Below are 26,449 nucleotides of genomic sequence, written 5' to 3' on the forward strand. Positions count from 1 at the left end.
TTGAGGTGAAACAATATGTTGGGAGTCTTAACACGTGTCCAGGGATGGCCAACACGACATTGATTTATGCTTAAGACTCTGGCAGAGGCGCACTTGCTGATGCTTACTTCATGAACCACAATGCTTTGGGGTAACACGCTGGTAGGATGAGCAGTGTGCGACCAATTGGATTTTTGTTTATATTCAGGCTCCCTTGAGCCGGTGGGGCTGACGAGCTCATGGTTACGCACCTGCGTGCCACGAGTGGTACCGGACCGGAGAACATTTTTTTGGCAGCTTACGCAGCAACCCGACACACATGCCTATTCCCTGCTGATGAGAGGTAACAACCTCGAAACACGTGTCCAGGGATGGCCAACGCGACATTGATTTTTGCTTAAGACTCTGGCAGAGGCGCACTCGCTGATGCTTACTTCATGGACCACAATGCTTTGGGGTAACACGCTGGTAGGACGAGCAGTGTGCGACCAATTGCACTTTTTTTTTTTTTTAAATATGTTGGGAGTGTGGTGAACAAATGAGAAGATTTGGATCAGCTGGAGGAGGAGAAGGAGGTGGGAAGGTGCTAGTATTCATCTCCTTTCTTATTAGGGGTATTGCAGGTTCCTCTGAAGTGTCCATTTTCCTCTTTTTTGGAGGCTTGGTGATAACTTTCCCAGTGTCTGGATCAATAGAAAGAGTTTTTTATTTGGGATCCAAATAATCAGGTACAGGTTGCATGGGTAAAATGTTTTTTTTCTGTGCCGAAGATTTGGGGTCAAAATGTTCTTTGGACCGAGTCTCTGATGCTTTCTGTGGAGTCTTGGCCTCCTTAGGTTTTATTCTAGGGGTTTGTGACTCCGAGACTTTTTTCGGCTCCGATTATTTTTTTCAGCTCCAAAGCCGTTTTCGGCTCCAAAGATTTTTTCGGTTCCGAAGGTTTGTCTTTGGTATGTTTCGACGCTGAAGGCTTGGGCGTCCAGGCTGTCTTCGGTGTTGACGAAGAAGGGTGTGGCACATCTGTGGTTTTCTGCTTCGGTGCCGAATGTGACTTTTCGGCACTGGAATGGGGTAGGCTCGAGCCCGAGCCAGAAGGCTTATGTTTAGGTCTCATAGCCGGGTCCGAGGGCGTGGCGTCTGAGACATGTTGCCGGTGTCGACCCGAGGGTGTTACCAGAGCCTTAGGCTTGGTTTTGGTTGGGAGAGGGGTTTCAGTACTCACGGACCGCTGAGCCGGGGTGACTGTTTCGTCTTCGACATCGGAGTCGTCAGCTTCGGAGACGGAGAGGTGGTCTTCATCAACTTGTTGCTCTGGCTGGACATTAGGGTGTGCTCCAAAGATGTCCGGAATCGAACTGCTTCCGCAAGACATTTCATGCTGTCGAGTCAGACGATCACGGATGGTTTTCTTCGACCTGAAAGATGAACAGGCCTCGCAGTTCTGCTCTTCGTGCTCTGGGGAGAGGCAGAGGTTACAGACCTCGTGCAAGTCCGTGTGTGGGAATTTAGCACCACACCCGGGGCATTTTTTGAAAGGAGTCCTTTCCATTGACTGCAGGCATGGTCGGCGCAGATAGGCCCAATGGCCCTCGTCGAGGATCAAGGTCGAGGAGTTTGTTTTTAACGATGCGCGTCGAAAAGGAAAAGCAATCGAGACAATACCGTCGAGTGGAGAGGGATTGCGCGTCGAAGGGAGATTTGAAACCGATATCAACCCGGAGCGCAGCAAGTCACATCCGAACCCGATGGCGGAAAAAAACAATCTGGAGATGGGGGTCGACGCTCATGAGCACTATCGTCCTAAGGAGGAGTCACCTACCTCGTGACTGCAAAAGACTTCCTCCAAGACAAAAACAAAGTGCAAACATCTGAGCCCAACACCAGACGGTGATCTATGCACAAGTATACGATCTACAGCTCATATGCCTCAAACATTGAACTACCGCGGTCTCATCACAAAAGACTGGGGTGGAAACACATCCACCAGTTTTCTAAGAAAAGGCATTAGAACATGTGCTTTAAATAAGGACGGTTGGTCAGGTAAACGTAAAAAGGCCAAAACGGCTCACAAATACCCTATAACAGTGCCACGGCAAGTCCTTGCGGACCCAAAAACAGCACAAAAATTGCATGAGATTATGGTCCCAGGAGACAGCTGGCACTTTTGGAAAGAATGGCTAGACTGGCCAAGGCAAACAGCCTCTTCCCTAATGCTTCCATGTGTTTTGATTCCCTAGTAGAAAAAGGAGGGAATGAGAGTGGATTTATTCTGGTTGTGGACACCTGGAACACCAAACTTTCAGGCTCAGGGTGTTGTATGAGAAGCTATGGGTCATCAGGTCAAGGTCTGAGTCTTCAAGGGACTTGCCCGTTTACTGGCTGGCATGAACAAGGTTTGACCCAACTGCCCATTAATGTGTCCATTAGGTCTTCATTTAATGGAAGAAGTGGTTCCGTAGTAGGCTGCAGGACTTCCCGCAGGAAATCGGTCTTGATCTTAATAGACAGGAGCTGCAGGTCTAACGCTTTGGCAGCCTGTCAAACACTAACATAACTTGGCTCCTCCGTAGAAGGACCAGCGGGGAATTATCCAGGGAGGTGTCCAGCACTCTGGCCTCCTGAAGGTCCATATAAAGATGGTCTACATCAAGGGATCAGTCATCTCAGGTATCATCAGTATTATCGTGACCATGCTTACTGTGTTTAGAATCTGAGAAAAAAAGTTATGGGTAATGGTAGTGTTTGGTCAATCAGAATGATGCTGAACTAGCTGTGCCAAAGGTTGTGGGAGGCAAGACTTTGTTCAAGTTAATTACAGGTTCACCTAGGGGTAAGAGAAAGCAATAGGTACCTCCTACGGCCTCAGTACAGATGTTGACACACCAGGACCACAATGCCAGGTTTGAAGGTGGGTAGGGCGTGAGCCCTGGAGTCAGAGAGAGCCCAGCAGTGGAGTCAAGAGGCACAGACGGCATGGAGAATGAGTTCGCCGATGGTATTTTGATTGGAGGCCTTCTCAGATTCTTGGGGCCCTGAAGGAGCACCAGAGGCAGCCATAAGTGTGCTGAAGATACACCACATGGCATCCTTGAAAGCATCTACTCAGGAAGTCAAGATGCATCGGAATAAGTTTCGGAATAGGTTCCTCAGTATGAGAGAGGGGGGCACCTGGACATCCCAACCTTTCTCTGGTCGAAAGTGGCAGGACGGGGGAGTATCCAACTTTAACTTCTTGCATTTCTTTCTAGACTTGGACTTACCAGACAACTTGCAACATGTGGAAGATCTTTCATGGTACTCAACATCGACCTGGAGCGGCTCTTCTGCACCTCCCTACTGTGTTTAACAACAGAGCTTGGTTTCATGGTGAGGGTTCGTCTGATTGTGACAGTCCCAACAAGGTTTAAACCCTGTTTTTTTCCAGTGGGGACATGTTTCCTTGCACACTGCAGAGGAATCATTTTGCTAGAAAACTTAAAGATGAGAAGAACACCCAGCAGGCAGCCAACCTCCCCAAACCCTCACAGACTTCAGCCGTGTGCAGTTGAGGGAGAGAGGGTCTGGTCCTCCCCACTGAGCATGACCTTTGGACAGGCACTGTGTTCAACTGACTAAGGTCAGCACAGCAAAACCACCACTCTAACACTCTCCCCCACAGCACATACTCTTTGGTAAGGCCCTGCACCCAACTCCATACAGTCAGCCAATTCCTCCCCCTCCCCACCGGCAGTCAATCCTCCCCCATCCCCATAGCTGTTAATTACACTTCAAAAGTCACAAATTGACACACTGCAAAAGCACACAATTTGTTATGCCCTATTATGGCAATTAAATACCTTTAATATATCCACTTCAGATTTAAGTCTTTGGTTGTCAGCATGTAAATCTTTGTTTCTCTGTTCAGCCTGAATTAGCTGAGCTTCTAACTCTGCCTCTAGCTCCCGGCTCCCTTCTTGAAATTCAGCCAGTTCTTCCCGCGCCTCAATGCAACTGAAAGGAATAGGGGAAATAACTGAGTCAGTCAATTAAAAAAAATAAACATTTAACTGAATGAGAATCTGGCAAGTATATAAGCATACAAACCATTAAATGCATTATGCAGAGTACAGAAGTAAACCTAAGCAGCAGCATGAAGCGCTTACATTCAGCACACGTTGCTCACATCTGTCATAATCCATCTTGAAGAAGTCAAATGTAGTACCAAATATATACAGTGCTTGTAAGTGGCACAACTACGTATGGTATGAAACTCCAATAATAAAAAAAAAAAAGATTATATACATTTCTGATTACCTCTAGCAAGTTAAATTCATACCCAACTCAAACAAACATGTTCTCGTCACCCCTGTATATTAAAAAAGCAACTGATGCAGCACTGCTTTTTTGTGGGATTTTCACCAAATATTAATCTATTTTATTTCTAGTTATTGCGTTTTCAACACAGTAAACATATATAATGCCATTTTTTGCACCCGAATTTGGGCATCTATATTAATGAGCGATAGCGGCCGTTATGATGTTCTAGGGCCTTGTCAGGCTTCAGTAAAACTATTAAGGCCTCCCTAAGTGATGGGGGTGATATTTGCTTCTCATATACCTCTGATTACAAGGCATGTAAGTACGGAGACAAAAATTCTTTGTACTCCTTCTAAAATCCAATGGGGAGTCCATCGCTACCCACAGCCTTCCCATGAGAGATTGGGCTTATGGTTTCGCTCACGTCAGTCTCGGTGATCGGTTGTGTTAAAAATTCCCTCTGCCCCACCGATAGCCATGCCAGGGCCACATCATCTAAATGTGTCTCCGTCTCAGCAACATAAGCAGTCTCGCCAGTGCCATATAGTTGAGAAAAATAGTCTACAAATTGTGCCAGGATGGCCGAGGTGTTGCTACTTACATCATCTGTGGGGGATTCTATGCTTACTACAATCGACTGCTCAGGATTCCTTCATTTTAGCAGCAAAACTACGACCCGGATGCTCAGTCTCACCATAGGACCTGGCGACCCAGCGTCTGGACATATGCCGTATTTCTTGCGACGCTGTATCATTATATTCAGAGATCTGTGCTTGATTGTCTGCCAGAACACTGGGTTGTGGGCATACCTCATATTATCGTTCTAGAACCTTTACAGTGCCCTCTATTGACTGCAAGCAAGATCAAATGGGGCGCAGCACTCCCTCCTGGGCTCCAATACATGCCCTCTTCTGGTAACTTTAAACGCCTCCCACAGTGTCAGCCGCTGCCACTGACCCCTTATTCTCCTCGAAATATTGACCTATTGCCCGGAGCCTCCATTGAAACTGTGGAGATCTACGAGTAGGAATTGCTAGTTATAGAAGCACCAGGGCATGATCAGACAATGTCTTAGGCATGTGTAGTACATCTATGTCCATACCTCCCCATATCATCCACATTGGGACCATATGAGTGAATTATTTTGAGACCAGTGTCATGTAGGCTGCCCTGTACTATTAAGTAGCTTCCCTGATCATCTATCTCGAGAGTGTAGGTGTGAGGGGGAACTCCTTTTTTAATTAGTAGTAGGATCCCCTTGAATACAATGAGTATGACGAGGCTAGCTGGTACCCAAGCCCACCTCTGTCCCCCCGTGCGGTTTCATGGGGGGGTGAGGCGTGTCTCTTGCAGCAATGCCATTTTTATTTGATGGCGATCAAGGTAGGCAAGCACCTGTGGTCTTTTTACGGTTATTCAGACCACTCACGTTCCATATGATAAATCTAGTTCACCCTGTAGTGCTTAGTAGAGCTAGTGGAGGTGGTCTAAGATCATGTCACCCAATAGTGATAGTGTACCATAGTGGTGTGCCCTCTTGCCTATGTCTGGGATGCGCTTGTACAGTTACAAAGAACAGACGCCCCCACCCCACCCACTTCAGCATCCCAATCATGCCAAAGCCATTCCCACAATTAAACGGAAAAAAATAAGCATTTATTAACAGCCAACACATCACATCTTGACAGTAAAAACATAAAATGGATTAATGTATGGCGTATACCCTTGTGGCACTGCTAGAGGTCTGTTATCCCTCCAGATTTACGGAGGTGGCCAGGAACAGAATACTTCAAGAAAAAGGGGAAAAAAGGTCCCGATCCCTTACTCGCCGGATATTAAGCTTAAATCATATTGGTGCTGGTTCTTCCCCGAAAACAGGGGAGACCCCTATCCCCCGAATTAAAGCAGAGTTCTGTAGGTTTGTCAGGGCAAGATTGTATGTCTTGTTTTTTGAGGAAAAAATCCAATTTAATGCAAATTGATCCAAAGGTGAGTTATCATTTATTTGCACTCTCAACATAGGAGTGGGTACGAAGGATAGAGAAAAAGGTGGCACAGCCAACACGTGTTTCGCCCCCTACATGGCCTTCCGGCCTGGGGCTTCCTCAGGGCTGTACAAATAAGGTGTAATAGAACAATTGGAAAACAGTCAGTGAGACGTGCGAGTATGTAGCGAGAGAGTGAGGAACACAGGTGGGTCGGGATTTTTTTGCGTCAAGAGGAGAGAGGAAAGGGAAGGAAGAGAGGAGAAGAAGCAGGTGAAAGAATGATAGATGTTAAGGAACAGAGGACATATAGTTAGAATCGGAGAGTTAGTGAAGTACATTCAAGATCCGGATGGATGTAAGGTAGTGGTCAGATAACGGTTAGTAAAAAAAAGGCGGGAGAGAGAAGGGAAAGCGGACATTGTACATACAAGTTATTTAAACCCATCATTTGTTGGGGAGAAAATTGATAATAATGATATCATATGGACATGTTTGAAAGAAAAGAGAACAAGGTAGTGTACAATACGAAATTACAACCGACCATACGGGTAACATAAAAGCGCGCGGAGGCCATAGTCATTAAATATAAGGAGAAAGGCAATGTTGTATACAATACGATTTTCAAACACCATAGATGAAGTTGCGCGCGTGGGTATTGCAAGTTACAGGGTGATTCATAATATAGTCCACATATTCGAGTCGGAAATGAATGAAATTAAGCAAGTAATGGAAGATAAGGACAGGGTAACAATACCATCATTGCGTGCAAGAGAAAATATTTTTAAGGCAAAAATAATTACAACAAGAAAGAAGAATAGGAAGAGATGTATATTTACAGTAGTATTTTCGGCATCAGGGGCAGCAAGGTGATGAGTTTGTATACATTTTCATGAGAGAGAAGTCACAATTGGTATATGTCATAAATGAATCTGTCGGAAATGCAGTGTAGATCAGGCGTTATCGGGGTGATGGAGGAGTTAAGTGACTGAGTCGTTAGGGATTGACGTATTGAAGTGATCTTAAGGTCGTGTAGGGGCGACGAAGGTATTTGATAAAAAGTATCATGCGTGATAAGAAGGGTAGTGGCTCCAGCCTGAGGTCTGTTAGATGGCAGACGTGGTCTCAGTATGAAGATCTAACGTAATGCTATTAGAATTTAAGTGAAACGGTAGTGATAAACGAGGACAAAGGTGCTCATAAGCGCTTCATGCATGAAAACATTTAGAGTGGTAGTGACTCCAGCTTAAGGTCGGCATGATGGCAAGGCGGTCTCGAATTAAAGATTGGCGTGCTGATATACGATTGGAGCGGTAGTGAGAGAAGAGAATGAACATGCTCGTAAAAGGTCAAGGCACAATAGACTATGTTTGTGAGGAAGTAAGGTGGATGTCAAAGGACTATTCTCGTAAAATGATAAAAGGAAGTGCTGAACCGGGCAGTGCACTTCTAAGGACTGTTAAGACTGTCGTAGTGGTAGTATAATGTAGTCAGATTGGAGCTTACCGGGTGCTTCCGTAATGAGTAGTTTCAGCCAAGTAAGTGGTAAGAATACCGAGGGATTCTAAGGGGAAGAAGATCACAGAGAAAAACTTCCTTAGCGCGTGGTTGAGGGTAAATCAGGGCGGTGGTATGGGGTTCGTAGCGGCGCTTACCTCAAGTCGTGGCTAATGCCTGGTTCTAATGTGCCGTTCTGCTTGGTGTTCAGTGGGGCCCTGAGCAGCAAGTGGCCATTAAGGGCTTTGTGGAACGGACATCCGGGTTGTAACCCGGAAGGAGTCAGGTTAGCGCGAATATGCGCCATTTTGGATTGGGGAAAAGAATCTGGAACATCTCGATACAAAAGGGAAGATCAGGTAAAGGATTTCAGAGGATGTATTCTGTTAATAGGGCAAAAACGGGTTATGTACAAAATTACGAGGGAGCTAAATATGTTTAAGGGAGGAAATAAAGATACAGGATTGTATCAAGGGAGCAGATTGTCAGAGTATGTTGGATATGGTTGAACAAAAGTGCATGGGTAAGTCAAGGAGGTAAAGAGGGCTTCACAACAGGTTCAATTGAAGAATGTGTTCGTAGTGGTATAATGATATGTTCTTTTAGGTTGCCAGATCTTACTGATTCCCAAATTAGATGGACGGAGGTATGGGAATGTATTAAGAGATACATAGCAGGGAAGGAATAAAGACACAATGAGATACAATAAGGGACATTTTTGAAAGGAGTTAATCGTCTCCCAGCCATACATGCATTTCTGCATCTTAGTTAAGTCCCAAGTCAGTTGTTTTAAAGTTCATAATCAGTTCGCTTTCGCGTCTCCGTAGTCTTAGTTCACGGTTTCCCCCTCTCTTTGTTTGGTGTACAATCTCCAGACCAAAAAAAAGAGGAAATCTTTTTTGTGTTGGTGTTTATCCTCAAAGTGTTCTGTCAAAGGGTGGCCAGAGGTGTATTTGTGGATATTGCGATAGTGTTCTTGTATCCGGGTGCGCAGAGGTCGGATCGTTCTGCCAATGTACGGTAGGTTACATGGGCAGATTATCACAGATACAAAATTTGCTGTTGCAATCAATCCATTCTTTTATGATGAATTCCTTCCCTTGTGTTATTGGTATTTTCCTCGTTTTGTTGCGGCTCAATTTGCAAACACTGCAGTTTTTGCATGTGTGGTATCCTGGTGGTCTGTCCAGAAACGTAGTAGTTGGGTTACGTTTGTCTTCAAATTTGGACTTGCACAGGATGTCTTTCAAGTTTGGGGCGCGTCTGAATGTTATTTCTGGGTATGTTTTGATATCTTCAATTAGGTTCGGTGTTTGTTGTAACAGGTGCCAGTGTCTTGAGGCTTTGTCTTATTTGATGATGGCCATTGTTGTAGTTTGTGATGAATCGCATCACTGAGTTATTCTTTTTTTCCCCCTCTGTTATGTAGGAACATCTGTTTGCGATCTATTTTTGCCACTGTAGTCATGGTGTTTTTGAGTGTTGATTGCTCATATCCCGTTTGGGTTAGCCTTGATACAAATCTCTTTTTCTTTTGCTTCAAATACTTCATCTTCGCTGCAGTTCCTGCGTGTCCTCAGGAATTCCCCTTTTGGGATATTCCTAATGTTGTGGCGTGGGTGGAAGCTATCAGCTCGCAAGATGGAATTAGCTGCTGTGTCTTTCCTGTATAGTTTTCTTTGTAAGGTGTTATCCTTGACAGAGTGTTACGTCAAGGAAATTGACTTCCTTCTTAGAGAAGGTATGGGTCGTTTGTATCCCCCATGGGTTTTTGTCAAGTTGTTCCAGGAATCTTGTTAGTAGTGTTTCATCTCCTTGCCAGATGCACAGAATATCATCAATATATCGTCGCCATAGTATTATGTGGGAGGTGAAATCAGCGAAATCTTGATCCCACAGCCAGAATTTTTCTACATGGCTCATGAAGATCCATGCGTATGGCGGCGCGAATTTGGCTCCCATGGCGGTACCGCGTCTCTGTCTATATATCTTCCCATTGAAACTAAAGACGTTGTTTTCCAAACAGAAGTTCAGCATTTCAAGTCATTTTATTACATTCCAATAGGTTGGCTGATTGCGTCCATAATGAGAGTTGTGTTGCAGTTAATCCATCGCGGTGTTCAATAGATGTATACAGGCTGACTATGTCAATGCAGACCAATATAAAGTCTGATTCCCAAGTTCTGTCTTGAAGTTTTTCAAGGACGTCTTTTGTATCTTGGATGAAATACGGTAATTCTTTCATAAGTCCTTGTAGTTTCCTGTCCACGTATTCCCCTATCCGCGAGCATGGTGAGTTGATATCTGCCATGATAGGTCTTCCAGGTGGAGGGTAGATGCCTTTGTGTATTTTGGGAAGGAGGTAGAGGGTGGGCATGGTGGGGTATGGGATGTATAAGAATGATTTCTCTGATTGGGATATAAGTCCCAGGGCGTACCACTTGTCCAGTCTGGTTTTGATAGATTTAAGGATGTCTTTGGTGGGGTCGCTGGTAAGGAGTTCATAGCAGGCGTTGTCTCCAAGTTGTCGATTTGCTTCTAGGATGTAATCATCTATGTGTATTGTCACCGGGTTTCCTCCCTTGTCTGCCTCTTTCACAATCAGGTCTTTCCTGTCTTTAAGTTGTTTTATTGCCCTCCTCTCCTCTTGTGTAGTGTTATGTGGGAGATACTTTGATTTTCGTTGGTATTTGGTGTATTCATGTTCCAGATCACGTGTTACTGCTAGATGAAAGGCGTCTTTATTTCCTCCCTTAAACATATTTAGCTCCCTCGTAATTTTGTACATAACCCGTTTTTGCCCTATTAACAGAATACATCCTCTGAAATCCTTTACCTGATCTTCCCTTTCGTATAGAGATATTCCAGATTCTTTCCCCAATCCAAAATGATGCATATTCGCGCTAACCTGACTCCTTCCCGGTTACAACCCGGATGTCCGTTCCACAAAGCCCTTAATGGCCACTTGCTGCTCAGGGCCCACACTGAACACCAAGCAGAACGGAACATTAGAACCAGGCATTAGCCACGACTTGAGGTAAGCGCCGCTACGAACCCCATACCACAGCCCTGATTTACCCTCAACCACGCGCTAAGGAAGTTTTTCTCTGTGATCTTCTTACCCTTAGAATCCCTCGGTATTCTTACCACTTACTTGGCTGAAACTACTCATTACGGAAGCACCCGGTAAGCTCCAATCTGACTACATTATACTACCACTACGACACGGTCTTAACAGTCCTTAGAAGTGCACTGCCCGGTCCAGCACTTTTATCATTTTACGAGAATAGTCCTTTGACATCCACCTTACTTCCTCACAAACAGTCTATTGTGCCTTGACTTTTTACGAGCACGTTCATGCTCTTCTCTCACTACCGCTGCAATCGTATATCAGCACGCCAATCTTTAATTCGAGACCGCCTTGCCATCATGCCGACCTTAAGCTGGAGTCACTACCACTCTAAATGTTTTCATGCATGAAGCGCTTATGAGCACCGTTGTCCTCGTTTATCACTACCGTTTCACTTAAATTCAGATAGCATTACGTTAGATCTTCATACTGAGACCACGTCTGCCATCTAACAGACCTCAGGCTGGAGCCACTACCACTTCCCTTCTTATCACGCATGATACTTTTTATCTAATACCTTAGACGCCCCTACACGACCTTAAGATCACTTCAATACGTCAATCCTAACGACTCAGTCACTTAACTCCTCCATCACCCCGATAACGCCTGATCTACACTGCATTTCCGACAGATTCATTTATGACATATACCAATTGTGACTTCTCTCTCATGAAAATGTATACAAACTCATCACCTTGCTGCCCCCGATGCCGAAAATACTACTGTAAATATACATCTCTTCCTATTCTTCTTTCTTGTTGTAATTATTTTTGCCTTAAAAATATTTTCTCTTGAACGCAATGATGGTATTGTTACCCTGTCCTTATCTTCCATTACTTGCTTAATTTCATTCATTTCCGACTCGAATACGTGGACTATATTATGAATCACCTTGTAACTTGCAATACCCACGCGCGCAACTTCATCTATGGGGTTTGAAAATCGTATTGTATACAACATTGCCTTTCTTCTTATTTTAATATGACCATGGCCTCCGTGCGCTTTTATGTTACCCGTATGGTCGGTTGTAACTTCGTATTGTACACTACCTTGTTCTCTTTTCTTTCAAACATGTCCATATGATATCATCATTATCAATTTTCTCCCCAACAAATGATGTGTTTAAATAACTTGTATGTACAATGTCCGCTTTCCCTTCTCTCTCCCGCTAACCATCAACTACTTACCCTCCTTTCCTTTCAATTATGCCTTATCCTGACCGCATGACCCTGTACATACTGTCGGCATGGCGTGCATGCACAATAACCTAAATGTGTGACTCAATTAACACCCGTGTGTCTTCACGGACTATATTTCATACATATGCCACCTAACATGACCTAATTTTACGTATATGACTAACATAGATCCCATTCTTATTAATATTCCAAACCTATTTTCTGCCTTTTTTTTTTTACTAACCCTTATCTGACCACTACCTTACATCCATCCGGATCTTGAATGTACCTCTTATGTCCTCACTAACTCTTCGATTCTAACTATATGTCCTCTGTTCCTTAAAATCTATCATTCTTTCACCCGCTTCTTCTCCTCTCTTCCTTCCCTTTCCTCTCTCCTCTTGACGCAAAAAAATCCCGACCCACCTGTGTTCCTCACTCTCTCGCTACATACTCACACGTCTCACTGACTGTTTTCCAATTGTTCTATTACACCGTATTTGTACAGCCCTGAGGAAGCCCCAGGCCGTAGGGCCATATAGGGGGCGAAACACGTGTTGGCTGTGCCACCTTTTTCTCTATCCTTCGTACCCACTCCTATGTTGAGAGTGCAAATATATGATAACTCAACTTTGGATCAATTTGCATTAAATTGGATTTTTTCCTCAAAAAACAAGACATACAATCTTGCCCTGAACAAACCTACAGAAGCCCAGGAACAGAATACGATTATATCAATCCAGTATTGTACCACGGTCCTTACCATAATGTCGAGGTCCCAAGGCTCAAAAGACGGTCAGTGTAGGCATTTAGCCCAATGTTTGCTGAATCAAAGGCTTCCCGGCATCTCACTCATAATGGTACCGCATCCTTGACCATGTGTTATGAACAGCAAAGGACCCATCACAACAGACACATGGTACCACACTTACAATTAGTCAGCCACATTACCCACACTCATTAGAAATCCGATGAGAAGTTGACTGATCTCATTGGGCTTTATCTCTGTGCTGTACACTCCTAACAGAGTCCATAGCAGCTGCAGGGGTTGCAAATATCTTCCTCTTACTGTTATGTTTAACCCAGCATAGGGGATTTTCGCCACCTGTAAGTTTTTCTTCGACTGTGTGAACTTCCGTTGCGCCGCCTTCACCGCCGCCTTCACCGCCGCAGTGATATCTGGGAAGAAAGCCATTTCATTTCCCTGGTATTGCATGGTTTGCTTCCCCCTAGAGAGCCGAAGAACTGTGTTGCAGTAGTTCAATAATGTAGCTATGATAATTTAGCTATGATTGGCCATGGGGGGAGCCCCAGGCGGCAGGCAGGTCGCCAGTGTCTTGTGCGCTCTCTCTCCACGATTACACCGTCGATAGCTGTTCCATACCAAAAATCTCCTTTAGCAAAGTCTTTACAAAGTCTTCTAGGCACCCAAGGTTCGTCGACTCTGGGATTCCTAGGATTCTCAGGTTACTCCAGCGCGAGCGGGCCTTTTTTGCTTCTTTCAATACCATCATGCAGTCATCTGAAGCTTCAAGTTCCATATTGCAAGTACTCATGAGCCAGGCACTCAAGTTCAAGAGTGTAGGCGGAGATGAAAAATTCTGCCTGACATACTAGAAAGCAGGTTGGGTATGAGCGGGAGTCACCCATCGGGTTCAAGCGACAGTGAAGCAGGTCTGGATAACCCCAGTGTCTGTTAGCATGGCGCTATGATGATCTTCACTGCATCAATTTGATGAGGACTTGCAGAGCAATAGTAGGATTATCATTTTTTCCCCTTCTAGGTAACCCCTCTTTCATTACATGTTAAATGTTTGGATGTGAAAGAGTGTGAAAATACAGAACGCACATTTAATTGATGTCATTTTTTCTGTGCAACGCGATAACCAAGTTTGCTCGAATATATTCACAGTATTTAATATAGGTTGACTGTTCGGTTCTAATAATGGTTATTGGGTTGTGAACAGTTTCATGGTAAGCTGATAACAGTTTCTCGTTTAGGAGTACTGTTCACAGACCAGTACAACAGACAAAATGCGAGTGAAAAGGGCACCAAGCCGCTTTCTGCCAATTGTTCACCCAGAATGATTCAACAATGACTAAATAATGGTATAGAAGCTAAGCATAGAGTGTGAAGTGTTAGAAAGTAACTTCATGGCAGGAGAAAAAAAATAAGACAGGCCACGCAGAATAGCATCATCTACTTTGGCGGAAGGCACTCAGTCTGCATTTGCTGCGCTGATCAGCACAAGAGGAGATTAGCAGACCATGCTATTATCCTGAAAATAAAACCTTATTGTTCAAACAGGTATGCAGGTATAAACTATTTCTAGAACTCAAATTAAGCTTTCCTTTTGGAGCCAAGATCAGCTTGGTAAGTACAATAATGGGGAAGGGATGGTTATAAAGCCATTATTTTGGAGTATTGGTGGTGTTGTTCATGCTTTAGGTAAACATTGCAGCTACCATTCGGTTTATTTTTATTTTAGTTACAATTCATATCGTGTTCACCAGGAAAGGATTTTGATTTTAAAATAAAATCTTTAAACTATATCCATTGTATCCTAGTGACTGATTCTTATCTGAAACGTATCTCACTCAAATATTGCTCAGTGGGTGGGGGGCGTGGCCAAGCCGCCGACCAACATGGCCGCGCGGCATTGAAGCTCCGCCAGATATATCCCACTATCAGTCGTGCTACCGCCGCTTCACTCTGCTTCAGAGAACGCCTCATTACGCTGGGGGCACACAGATATCCCCTGATTAGGATTTTGTTGAGGTGCGGTGGGTGCCCGATCGCCTGAGGAGATAGGGGAGGAGCGCGCCTAAGCTGATGACTCTGCCTGCCTCTCGCAACCTGCCGGGAGCGGAGACGCACGCTAGGGCTGAACTCCCGATCCACATACCTGTCACACCTAGAGGGGAGTCTGGGGCATGGAGGCGGTTTGTGGTCTCGGGCCAGTTTTTCTGCCACCGCGTTCCAGCCTTGAGCAGCCGTGCAGGCCTGCACCCTCGGCACCTCGCTCTGATCGGCCCCGTGGGGGGACAGGGCCTGCGGCGGGCCTGGACCACGAGGAGCGTGCATTTGAGGTGTGCAGGCAGAGGTGCATGGGGGGGTTGAGCAGGGGCGTAACACAGACCCCCGGAGCCCCCACACTCCAGGGGCCCGCTCACTCTAAGCGGAGGGAGACGGCTGCGCCTGCAAGCAAGCCTCTTCAGCCTCCCCAAGTCCCCATAAAGTAAACTGTGCGCGCACAACACGGTGACGGCATCTAAGCCTCCGAGTCTTCCCTCTCATTCGGTCTCGCTCCTCAGTTAGTGAAAACCGAGACTTCAAGAAACGGGTATTACCCTCTCTTTCCTCATTTCGTTTATTTGCTCCCCTGTGAAATGGATCCAAAATAGAATAACATTTTTGCTGGAAACGTTACCTCCGGGTGGAGAGAAATAAAACATTCCAAATGTGAAAAATAAAAAACTAATTAAAGCAAGACAGAGTGGTTGCAAGGTGTCCAGATTGATTTATTTACACCTAAACACATTAGCGCCACTTTACAGTGTTTGCCAGTGAAGTGATACTTTTGTTTACTCCTCTCTCTTTGAACAACATTGTTTTCCCTGTGTGGTGGGAAAGTGCACCTTGCCTGGAGGTACTGAAATACCTGCTAGATGGGTGAATTGGAAAACAAAGGGGCAGATTTACAAGCCCCTTGCGTCACTTTTGCACAGTGGTTGCGTCACTTTTGTGACGCAGCGGCAGCGTAAAAGTTGCGGCCCATTTACAACGTGACGCATCTAGGGAGATGCGTCACGTTGTGAAGCCCTGCGCCACATTAAACCTGCATCAAGTTTAATGTGTGCAGGGTGGGCGTTCCATCGCAGTAAGCCCCGTAAAAGTGACTCAGTGAAATCTACCAAATTTCACAGAGTCACTTTTACGTCCATGCTGCGTCAAAACCCTGCGCCGGCTTGAAGCAGGCGTAAGGAGTGACGCAGCATGTTAGGCATAGGGTGCCCCTGAGCATTGCTGGAGTTGCGTCGTGCTTGCGACACGACTCCAGCAATGAGAGACTTTTCCGTCAATAGATGCGTCAGAATTTCTGATGCATCTGTCAATCCTTGCGCCATGGTGCGCCGTATTGTAAATACAGCGCATCCATGGTGACGCAAAAATTTGGCATGTTGGCGCAGGGAAAGTGACACATCTCTACAGATGCGGCACTTTCTTGTAAATCTGCCCCTACATGTGTACAGCAACTATGTGTTTACAAATGTGGTCTTTTTAAACCATACTGCCTACGTTTTGAAAGAATATAAGCAATGGGCACTGAAACGGGTCCCTTCCGGGCCCTGTAGTCATGGCCTTACCGTTTCACGCAAAAGCACTCACTAATTTCAGAATGAGTGTAAAAGGAAAAAGGTAACCATGTTGTTCCTGCTTACATTTCACATGCTTTACTTAATCTTGCATTCCCTATGAGTGTTTGCTTTTTCTAGGATGATAATTTTTTTTTAGGCAGCATATTGCTCTTGTCTAGTGTGTAATTAGATTTGAGTCACATCCAGGTGTTTATAGCGGGTCAGTGCAGTGCAAGTTTCTCTAAGTGGGGCAGTATGGTGTTCAGTGGGGGAGAGGATGTGGCGCTATGGTCCGAGCTGCTGAAGTGGAACTGGTGAACCAGGTTCCTCCTTGATGACCAGGCTCCCAGACCACTCTCCTGAGGGAGCACATTCCTGTGCTACACCTTAGAAGGCGCCGCAAGATCTTAAAAGCCCTGGTGTCTTAGCACCAGCAGGTGGACCCTAGCGGTGGCAAGTGTGGATTAACCTTGAAGGCCTGTCCACCACTATCCATGAAGTTTAACTCCAGTCTTGGGGACAGACCTATGAAGCAGCACACCAAAGAGTGGCAGTGACTGTCACTGAGGTCACAGGACCCTTGAGCAGGGTGACTCTAGGGCAGTACGACCGCACCGTGCCCTAACTTCAGGTGGGGGTGTCATGTTTGTAAGTATATTATGGTTTTAAAAGCACTTGCTGCCTCCTTCCTGGCCTCCAACATTTTTGGGCAACAATAAAAATGTCTTGATAACTCCAGTGATTAATGTTCTTAGTAGAGAGAGATGGTGTTTTGTCTAGTGGAAGGTTTGACTCATGAAAAGGAATGGCAGAGGTGCAATGTGCATGCTGCTAAGAACACGTGCCATGCATATCACAAAGTGCACATAATATGAATAGGTCAGTGGGTTACTGCTTTTGTCAGAGAGACCCTATTGTTACTTGCAGTTAATAAGTTAAAATCCTAACGTAGAACAGTGAGCTATTAACTGTCATGTAAGAGCTGCATGCAAACTCCAAGGTACAAGTTAGAGCGTTATGTTTTTTCCCCATGTCTTCAATTATCCGAATGTTGCAAAAAAGGGTTCATTTGGGTAGAAATCAATTCTGATTATTAAAGAGAACCCTTAACCATGGTATTCTGTTTTTAATTCTGAGTTTGTTTCTGCAGACCAATCACTATTAAACTATGCTGCCTACTAGTATGGTTGTCATGTGACTCCTACACCTTGCAATCCTTTGTCTTATGTAACATTTCCTACACAGTGATTAACACACATGAATGATTGTCTCTGTGTAATATGTGTGATGTAAAGTGCTCCGATACCCCACACTGGTATTATTGGTGCTGTAAATTTTCTGATACTTTATTATTTTGAAAGTTTTACACATGCTAACAGTCTCTGCAAATATTTTTCCTTATTAGTATTAGTGGAACATACAACTGCAGCAATGAGAAAGGTGACCAGTCAACCTTTGCAAAGGGCCTTCCGCTTCACTGCAGCACAAGTCACATTTTTTAGTAACTTTTGATAAACAATTTATTAGTTAAAATAGTCAGATTATGCAGCAGATGATGTATTATGTGGCAAATACGGCAAAGCCATAGTTATGTGGAAAACATTTGCAAACTAGGATATTTTGCCATTCATATTTGAACTCTCTCTCTAGGCATCTTGAAGCTGGAAAACTCCTGCATCTATCCCAAACTGGGTTTCGCCCCTCTCAAGGGACTGAAACAGCCTTACTGGCAGTCGCGGAAGACTCTAAAAGGATTCTTCATGCAGGTGGTTCTCTAGGCGTGATATTGTCAGATCTCAGCGTGGCATTTGATATGGTTAATCACTGTATCCTAATGCATCAACTCAAAGATCTGGGTGTGACAGGAACAGCCCTGAATTGGCTGTGCTCTTTCCTCGAGGGTAGATCCTTCCAGGTCTTCGAGCGCGAGACCATTTCAAACCCTAGGCCCCTTTATTGAGGAGTTCCTCAGGGGTCCTCCCTGAGTCCCACTCCATTTATGGTTTACATGGCTTCTCTTGCAGACATTGTTCTACCCTTTGGGGTGCATATAATTACATATGCCAACGACACTCAATTAGTGGTGGCATTTAACTACAAAAGCAGTTCCCCTAGTTGTCTTGGCCCATGCCTCGAGGAGGTGATGAGGTGGATGTGCCATTCCCATCTAAATCTGAACGGTGATAAGACCGAGCTTATGTTGCTCGGTAATCCCTCCCCCCTCGAGGTTTCCTCTATCTGGCCAGCATGTATGGGCCCTGTGCCTATCCCCAATAGCGAAATAAAGCGTTTGGGTTTCTGGCTTGATTCTCAGCTTAGCTTTTAAACCCAAACAAGGAAAGTTGTTGCCTCCTACTTCGTTATTCTAAGACTGCTGCGTAAAGTGTTGCCTTTGCTACCCCCTCAAGCAAGAAAGCTCGTGGTCCAGGCACTTGTCTTATCCCGCCTGGACTATGGCAATGCTCTTTATCTCGGTGCTCCCTGTGCAGTCTTTAAGAAACTTCAAATCATGCAAAATTGTGCCACAAGGATTCTTGAGAGTCCTCCAAGCCGCCAGTCAGCCAAAGCTGCACTTAGGTCTTTATATTGGCTTTCTATTTAGGACAGAGTCCACTTTAAAGCACTCTGCACCACCCATAAGATGCTAGGGGGTGTGGGACCGGCTATCATTTCTTCCTTTGTCCAGCCCTACCAAGCCAACAGGCGGTTACGTTCAAATGACCTCCACCTGGCGTCTGTTCCCAGAATCAAGAGGTCCAGAAGTGGCGGCCGGCTCGTCTCTTACAATGCCGCTAAACTCTGGAACTCCTTGCCGCTTCAGCTAAGGAAAGAGCCAGACCACACCGTCTTCCGCAAGAGGCTCAAAACCTGGCTTTTCCCCAATTGATTGCCACAGCTTAATGCGGTTTCTGCCCTAGCGCTGGGGTGCCTTCGGGTAACCATGCGTTTTATAAATGCCATTTCATTTAATTTCATTCATTTAATATAATTTCATTTCATTTCATCTGCTCTTGTGGAAAAAGGGAGGAGAAGTGTTGATGACAGAAACTCCATGGCTGGGAGACAAATGGCTTGCGATTCCACTTTTAAGGATATTTGGGACATTCCGTGATTGGAAATGTATCCCACTTTGTGAATGTATTTTAATGTCAATAACACATTTAACCTTAAATAAACGTGTATCTATTGGTTAAATTAAATAATGTAATAAGCTGTAACCGGTTAGTGAAATGGGAAACGAATACTAAAAATAGGGATATTTTGCTCTTTCTGCCACACCTCACTCCGCCCACTGACCCAATCCATTGGTTATTCCCACCCTCTGATTCTCCTCCCACAGTTCATCTACTTTTTTTCCCCCACTTCGACCACTGCCTGGCACTAACATGCATTAGAGACAACTGTGGGCTTTTACCACTGGGTCTCTTAGAGAAGGACACCTCAGGTCCATACACGGGGGCTAAACACAGCACGTTTCTGGGTTCTCCGCACAGCGTGTTTGCTATTTGACGCCAGACTTCTGCAGCATGTTTTGAGGAAATTAAACATCCCCTTGTGCTTGTATAAAACATAGCTGCCAAGTGGCACTGGCACCGTGTTGTGTTGTGTCCATTGGTAGCTTTTATCCAACAACACTTTGCATGCTGGAATGTTTAACCCCTTACTTAGATGGTCACAGCACAACTCCCAGAATGCAAGGCACTGTTGGCTTAAAATCCAGGCCTGGCTGGCGGTGTCACACGTGGCGATAGAGCCATTTGGAGGCAATGGTGAATATGTAATTTAGCAGGCGTGCCTATACTCTTAGTAAATTGTAAATACCGCCAGTGTTACTACACTGAGGGCTGAGGCCTCTGTTTGTTATGAACTAAGGCCCAGTCTGGTGGTTCAAGTCAGTCCTTGTGAGGGAAGCTGCTGGACTTTTTTTTACCATGCACTTTGAAAGTATTTTAACCTTGATGCAAGAAGAAAGTTGAATTGTTTTACAAAACATGCTTGATTTTTGTATATTGCTGGACTGGTGATTGCTTTATTTTGCACTTTGAAAGTATTTGCACTTTCTTTTGCTTTACTAACTACAGTTTGTATAGATTGTCATTAGGTACTTGCAGATATGGTTTGTTTTTATTCTACATGCAGTGTTATTTACGGTGTATTGCATGCACTTGTCTGTAATACGTGTACCTTAAATCTTGTATTTAGCATTGTTTACACTACAGAAATGATAAATTAAAGCAGACAAACATCTGCATCAATGTTCTGAAGCATCCAAACAGTTTTCTTCCTCAGCCTTGTTTGCCTGCCTGTTTTGCAGTGCTTACTAATAAAGACATTATAATTGAAATTGCTTCCTCAGTTCATGTTATCATGCACAACCCTTGACAGTCGCTAGTGTGTGACATGCAGATAATTCACCAGTCTATTTCTCTTGACGTTCGCAGGATACGGAGTTACAGCTTGTGTACTTCTCATGTATATTGTCAGTCGAGTTTTTATGGAATTGCAGGTTTGGGTTGGTCTTTCAAAGTTTCAAGGTATTGGCAATTCTATTTCAGACCCTTCATAGTTCTTTGTTCTTCAGCCATAGGCAGTTCCTGAAACAATAGGACCGCTCCTTGGCATTGTTCAGATTGCTGCCTCAGTTAAATAATCTGCTTTTGACAGTATTGTTACAAATGGCATAGCTTGTATGTTAAGAGTGTTTCCCACTTTCTCATTAGAACTTAGAGAAAGACAATATAGAGGCATTTCATTTAAATGTTGGAGGTTTCAAATCAAAATATGCTAGATTTCTGGGTGGTAGGGCAAAGTGGTAGATGGAGGGCTGCAACACTGGGGGAGGGGGGCCCCCTCCATGTGCTTTGCAGGGGGGCCCCCCTCAAGTTTTGCTACACCACTGGGGTTGAGCCACCGCTTACGCTGTCTAGCGGCTCTCATGCCAAGGAGAAAGGGCTCCAGGTCAGCCAGCCTATCATCAAAGACGTGCCCTGAAGTCATTGCAATTCACCCAGAGCCGCCATTGAGATCCCTGGGGGGCATTCACTCTCTGATGTTGCCCGCCTCGTTGCTTGCTCGCTGTTGGGACATTGAAGATCACGGGAGGGGCGCCACTCTCGCAGCACGCACCACATACTGGGCCTGTAACCGGCAGCCCCACATCATATTGCCTCATCAGCAGTGGGCCTTGGAGGGATCTGCTCCCCCCTTCATTGCAGCACCCCGCCCAGAGGCATTGGTGTGGCCCGCTTTCTGAACTGGCCCAGCCTGCATTTTTCTTTGATTGGTGCATGCGTGTGCCTGTGGGGAACGAGAACCTGCTTCCCCACTGCACCTATATACGGCACTTGCTGGCACCACAGCAGCTACACCAGGCCCACCCTGTTGGCGGGCGCCCCCTCTCCGCCATTTGCGCATCGGAGGGACCTGCTCTGCGGACGGCGCGAGTCCTTACACTGGCCCAACAGACTTGAACATCGCCCAACGCCAGCAGTTCCTTCCCCAGGCCTAATCTGTGCACGTAGCACGGCCCAGCGTCATTATAGCTTTCTTCACTCAACCCCGCAGCGGCATGGGCCGCAAGGACCCCAAACCAAAGACCCTGACGTTAGAAAGGAAAAAAAAAACACGCAGAACAAGGCCGCGACAACGAGTCCACCATGGCAGAAAGTAGCGTAGCCACCGATGGTGCGGACGCTCTCACTGCGCAGACATCTGCTCTGCTCCTGAAAATGAAGGCGGGCTTCCGTGCGCTCGATGTGCTGGACAAATGCCTGGAAGACATGGGGGCCAAAATCCAATCGCATGATCGGCGTTTAGACATGGCAGACGCACGAATTTCAGATATCGAAGACGGTACGGCGCAATCCCTCAAGAGGCTGGAACGTGGGGAGCGCATCCTTAAAGACGTAGCCATGAAGAACGAGGATCTTGAGGCGCGCAGTCAGCGCAATAACATTCACATCTTAGGAGTTGGAGACCACGTCGACAGGTCCGCCTGGACCTCTTCGTAAAGAACCTGCTAGCTGACATGTTCGTCAGAGAGTCCTTCACCCCAGGGTTCGTGGTAGAGCGCGCTCACCGTTCACTGGGACCCCGGCCGATCCCCTATCTCTGTCCAGAGGCGGATTTTGTCCTCCCTGTACGGCTATCGACCGTGCTGCCCAAGGGACTACCCAGAGACCCTACAGACATTCAGATAGTCTCCACCACTAGCTGGTCCTGGGATAAGCTGCGACGGATTACCGCAGCTCCCGTACTATACTCCTCCGCCTTGCCAGTCCCAAATGCTCTGTTCCCCATCACAGGCGAAACGTTGATCCAGCGCACCTTAACCAAATTTGACATTACTACATATCGGGACTTATATCCTGAGGGGCATATTGTTTTCCCATCAGAAGATGCCCGTTTTCAAGCGGTCACTTTCATCGACAGCTTCGTACGGAGTCAGATCCATTCTGCGCTACGTGCTGCTCTGCCTGGATTCCCCCTAGAGCCGGAATCCTTCCTGCCCTTAACACTTGTGATAGAAAACCCTACTGGGGCTCATCTCATCTCGAAACTATACAAATCCTGTGCGTCGCTACGGCCCGCCCATGACAAGAAAATCCGCGCAGAATGGGAGACAGATCTGTGGCGTCCTATCACAAACGATCAGTGGGCTAAATGCTGTGCAGTGACATCTCACTAAACAGTAGACATAAGCTACTACATTACAAGTTCCTGCGTCAAATTTATTTCACTCCAGCTAAAACACACAGACTGGACCCGGCTAGGCCACACACATGCCGCAAATGCGCAGCCCCATATGCCGACTTCGCTCACCTCACATGGACTTGCCCCAAACTCCACACATCCTGGGAAGAAGTGCACAGACCATTAGGTGCTATGACGGGGTTGACCCTCACCCCTCTCCCGGAAGTTGTGCTGCTGGGCTATACCGTGAACTTCCCCAAAATGTCAGACGATTCGCACCCCTCAATTTATTGTTAGCTAAAAGCGAAATAGCTATATTATGGGGCTGCAGAGCCACTCCCACCCTGGCAGGCTAGTTACACAGCCTGGCTTATTGCAACACATCATTCAAGATATATGCTGGTCTGCTGCCCGGGACTTCACGGCCTAAGGACATCTGGGGCCCCTAGAAAAAATACGCAAACAATCTACAGCAAGATTCTAGCTCTCAGCTACATCAAGGCCTGGTCTCTGAAGGCGTGGGGTGAAGTACTTGCTCTCACACATCCTTTAGCAGATATGTTGCATTTTTCACCCCACGAACGATTTCTCAGGACGTTTACAAGACTTGTGGTATCTGTAGATATTAACATGACTTTGAATATTAACTATCCAACACTAGCCAACGGGGCATGCAGTTATGGGTCGGACTGAAGGACTAGCCTTTCTTTGCAATATAATACGTCCCAGCAGGGTATTAACAGCCAATGACATGTCTGTATTATGGTAATGATGTGAAGCTCATTCTAAATGTCTTCTCTTTCAATATTTGTAGTATTCATGCCAAGATGTGAGCACTGCCTATTTATGACTGCACTGCCTTATCTAGTGCCCAAAAATGATAAATAAAATTTAAAACTAAAAATATTGCTCAGTGGGTTGGGTTGTGGCTGCAGTCCAACTGGCCTTCTGCCTCTAACTGGCACATTTACAAAGTCCTTAATGTCAGGGGATTTAAAAAGCAGAGTTCTGGGCCACTTTCTAGAAGATGATCTAGAAAGCTCCTCAGCAAGGGTATTAACGGAAAAAAGCGGGGAAATGTATACAATGAGTCTATGTAAAGGGTTCGGATCTGGGCTCTGGGAAACTGTACTTGAAGTAATGGCATTTCATGTTTTATGCTGGGATGAAATAAACAATTTTGTAAGTGACCCAGTCCTAAAAAACGTTTTGAAGTAAAACGTCACCCAGTACCATTCCTGCAGTTTTAGCAGATGTCTGTTAAAATAGTCTGTTTTCCTGTTTTATAAAACCTAGTAAGAAACAAGCTACTTACCTGTACATTGTGGTTCTCCAATCCCAATATCTTTCATAAATTCATGTTAAAAAACATCCTTGTTGTCATGGTGGGAGTCCCACGGTAATAACAACAAGCAGTGCCATATATAAGCATTGAGAACCATAGAGAAGTAAAGTGACATTGGTAACCAGGCACAGACCCTAAAGCACTCTTCCCATGAGGGCCACGATATCTCAGATTTCAAGCAAAAGTATAATAGACAAATGTATGGTGTGTTCAGAATGGTGAGCCCCAACGGTGTGGAGGGAGGGAAGCATAGAAATCTATGAAAGATATCAATACTGGAGGACCATAGTGTACAGGTAAGTAACTTAATTATTCTCCAGTATTGAATCTTTCATAGATTTACATACTTGAATCTGATTAGTAAGCAGTACCAAGCAAAGGCGAGGCAGTGGATATGGGCAAACCACTCTGATTAAGTAAATGACCATACTGAAAATGCTAATTATCATGATAAAATTAACATTTTCTCCAAATATAAAACTTTAAACAAAGCAAAACGTCATACATATTTAACAACAATTCTCTACCCTACTGAAAAAGGTGATGTAAGTTTGCTTGCCCTACAGCAGCATTTGCTTTCCAAGGTGAATCCAAACAATGCTTTGTGAAGGGATGGACATTAGACCACGTTTCTGCTCGCCAAATGTCCGGTAAAGAAACCCCAGCAAACAGGGCTGTAGATGTGACCACTTTTCCTGTGGAATGTGCCTTATTGTTTGCGGTCAATGGCCTTCTTGTTTTGTTATGACAAAAGTCAATGATTGCAGATATCCATCTAGCTATAGTGCTCCATGATAGAGTTTGGCCCGCCTAGAAGGGACTGTGCCTCATCAGTATTTGGTTGGATTTTCTGAAAGTCTTTGTTCTCTCTATACATTTTTTTAAACATCTTCTGATGTCCAAAGAACGCAGGTATCTTTCAACTGTGGTCGAAGAGTTTCAAAACAATTGGTTCGTTCAAGTGAATTGAAGCTGGAAATTTTGGAATGAATTTAGGATTAGTGCTCAGTATCACTCTGTCATCTTTGAATTGCAAATAGGGTTCATTAACCGTAAAAGCTTGTAATTCACTTATTCGTCAAGCAGAGGTGAGAGCCAAGAGAAGGGCCATTTTCCACAATGCACATTTTTTTTATTTTTTTTTTAAAGAGTTTATATAGTGTGAACTAGACCCGTGACATCGGGTATCAGAGCACTTTACATGAGCACCAGTTTCGTTACAGAAGGACACATTCATTTTTTGTTAGGCACGGGGAGAATAAATGATTTGCCCAGAATCACTGGATGTTAAGAGTCGTTGCCGAGACTCAAACCTGGTACCCCAACTTCAAAGTCAACCGCTCTAGCCCTAAGGCTACATCCTCTCCCCTCTCATTTGTGCCTTACGAATATGTTCAAATGGACTTCATCAGCTGTGATTGAACCGCATTCAACTGCCAGGTCACTGGATGACTCTTTAATGGAGGATAGGCTCTGAACAGAATGAATTCCTTGATCATGTAATTAGAACAGAGAAACTTTACCACCTTGTCTCCAAAATAATGAAACACCTATTAGGATCTATATCGGACCTGGACAAGTGGAGTAGGTAAGGTAGAATCCATTCCAGAGAGGATGTAAACAGGTGTAGATTGTTATTTCACACCAAAAACAGATTTTCCATACCGCTTTATAGGATTTTCTTGTAGTATCCGCTTGAGATTGCACTAGAATTACCTTACATTGCCCTGGTATGTTTAATGATCTAAATTCATTGTTGTGAGGAGCCAATCTGATAAGTTGAGCAAAAGAATATGTGGATGAGGTTTGTTGTTGGTTTGAGCTGAATATGTGGACATTCTTATAGGAGAAGCTCTGTGAACCAATATTGCATTGGCCACACTGGAGCTACTAGAATGAGACAGCACAATTCTAGTTTGTTTTTTGAACAACCTTGGGAATGAGAGGAAAAGCAGGCAAGGTGTAAGCAAACATTCCTGTCCAAGAG

At 45.0% G+C, this 26,449-nt stretch overlaps 1 protein-coding gene across 3 annotated transcripts in view; it reads right to left on the reverse strand.

Moving 5' to 3' along the window:
* Nucleotides 1–26,449, reverse strand: part of NDEL1 (nudE neurodevelopment protein 1 like 1) — a 399,246-nt gene that overhangs the window by 314,685 nt on the left and 58,112 nt on the right. For all 3 annotated transcript variants that reach the window (XM_085616844.1, XM_085616846.1, XM_085616845.1), the window contains one exon: nt 3,816–3,969. In XM_085616844.1, the coding sequence (XP_085472970.1) occupies nt 3,816–3,969 (154 nt within the window). The remainder of the gene's footprint in view (nt 1–3,815; nt 3,970–26,449) is intronic.

Source organism: Triturus cristatus, chromosome 7, assembly GCF_964204655.1.
Source record: "Triturus cristatus chromosome 7, aTriCri1.1, whole genome shotgun sequence".
NCBI lineage: Eukaryota > Metazoa > Chordata > Amphibia > Caudata > Salamandridae > Triturus > Triturus cristatus.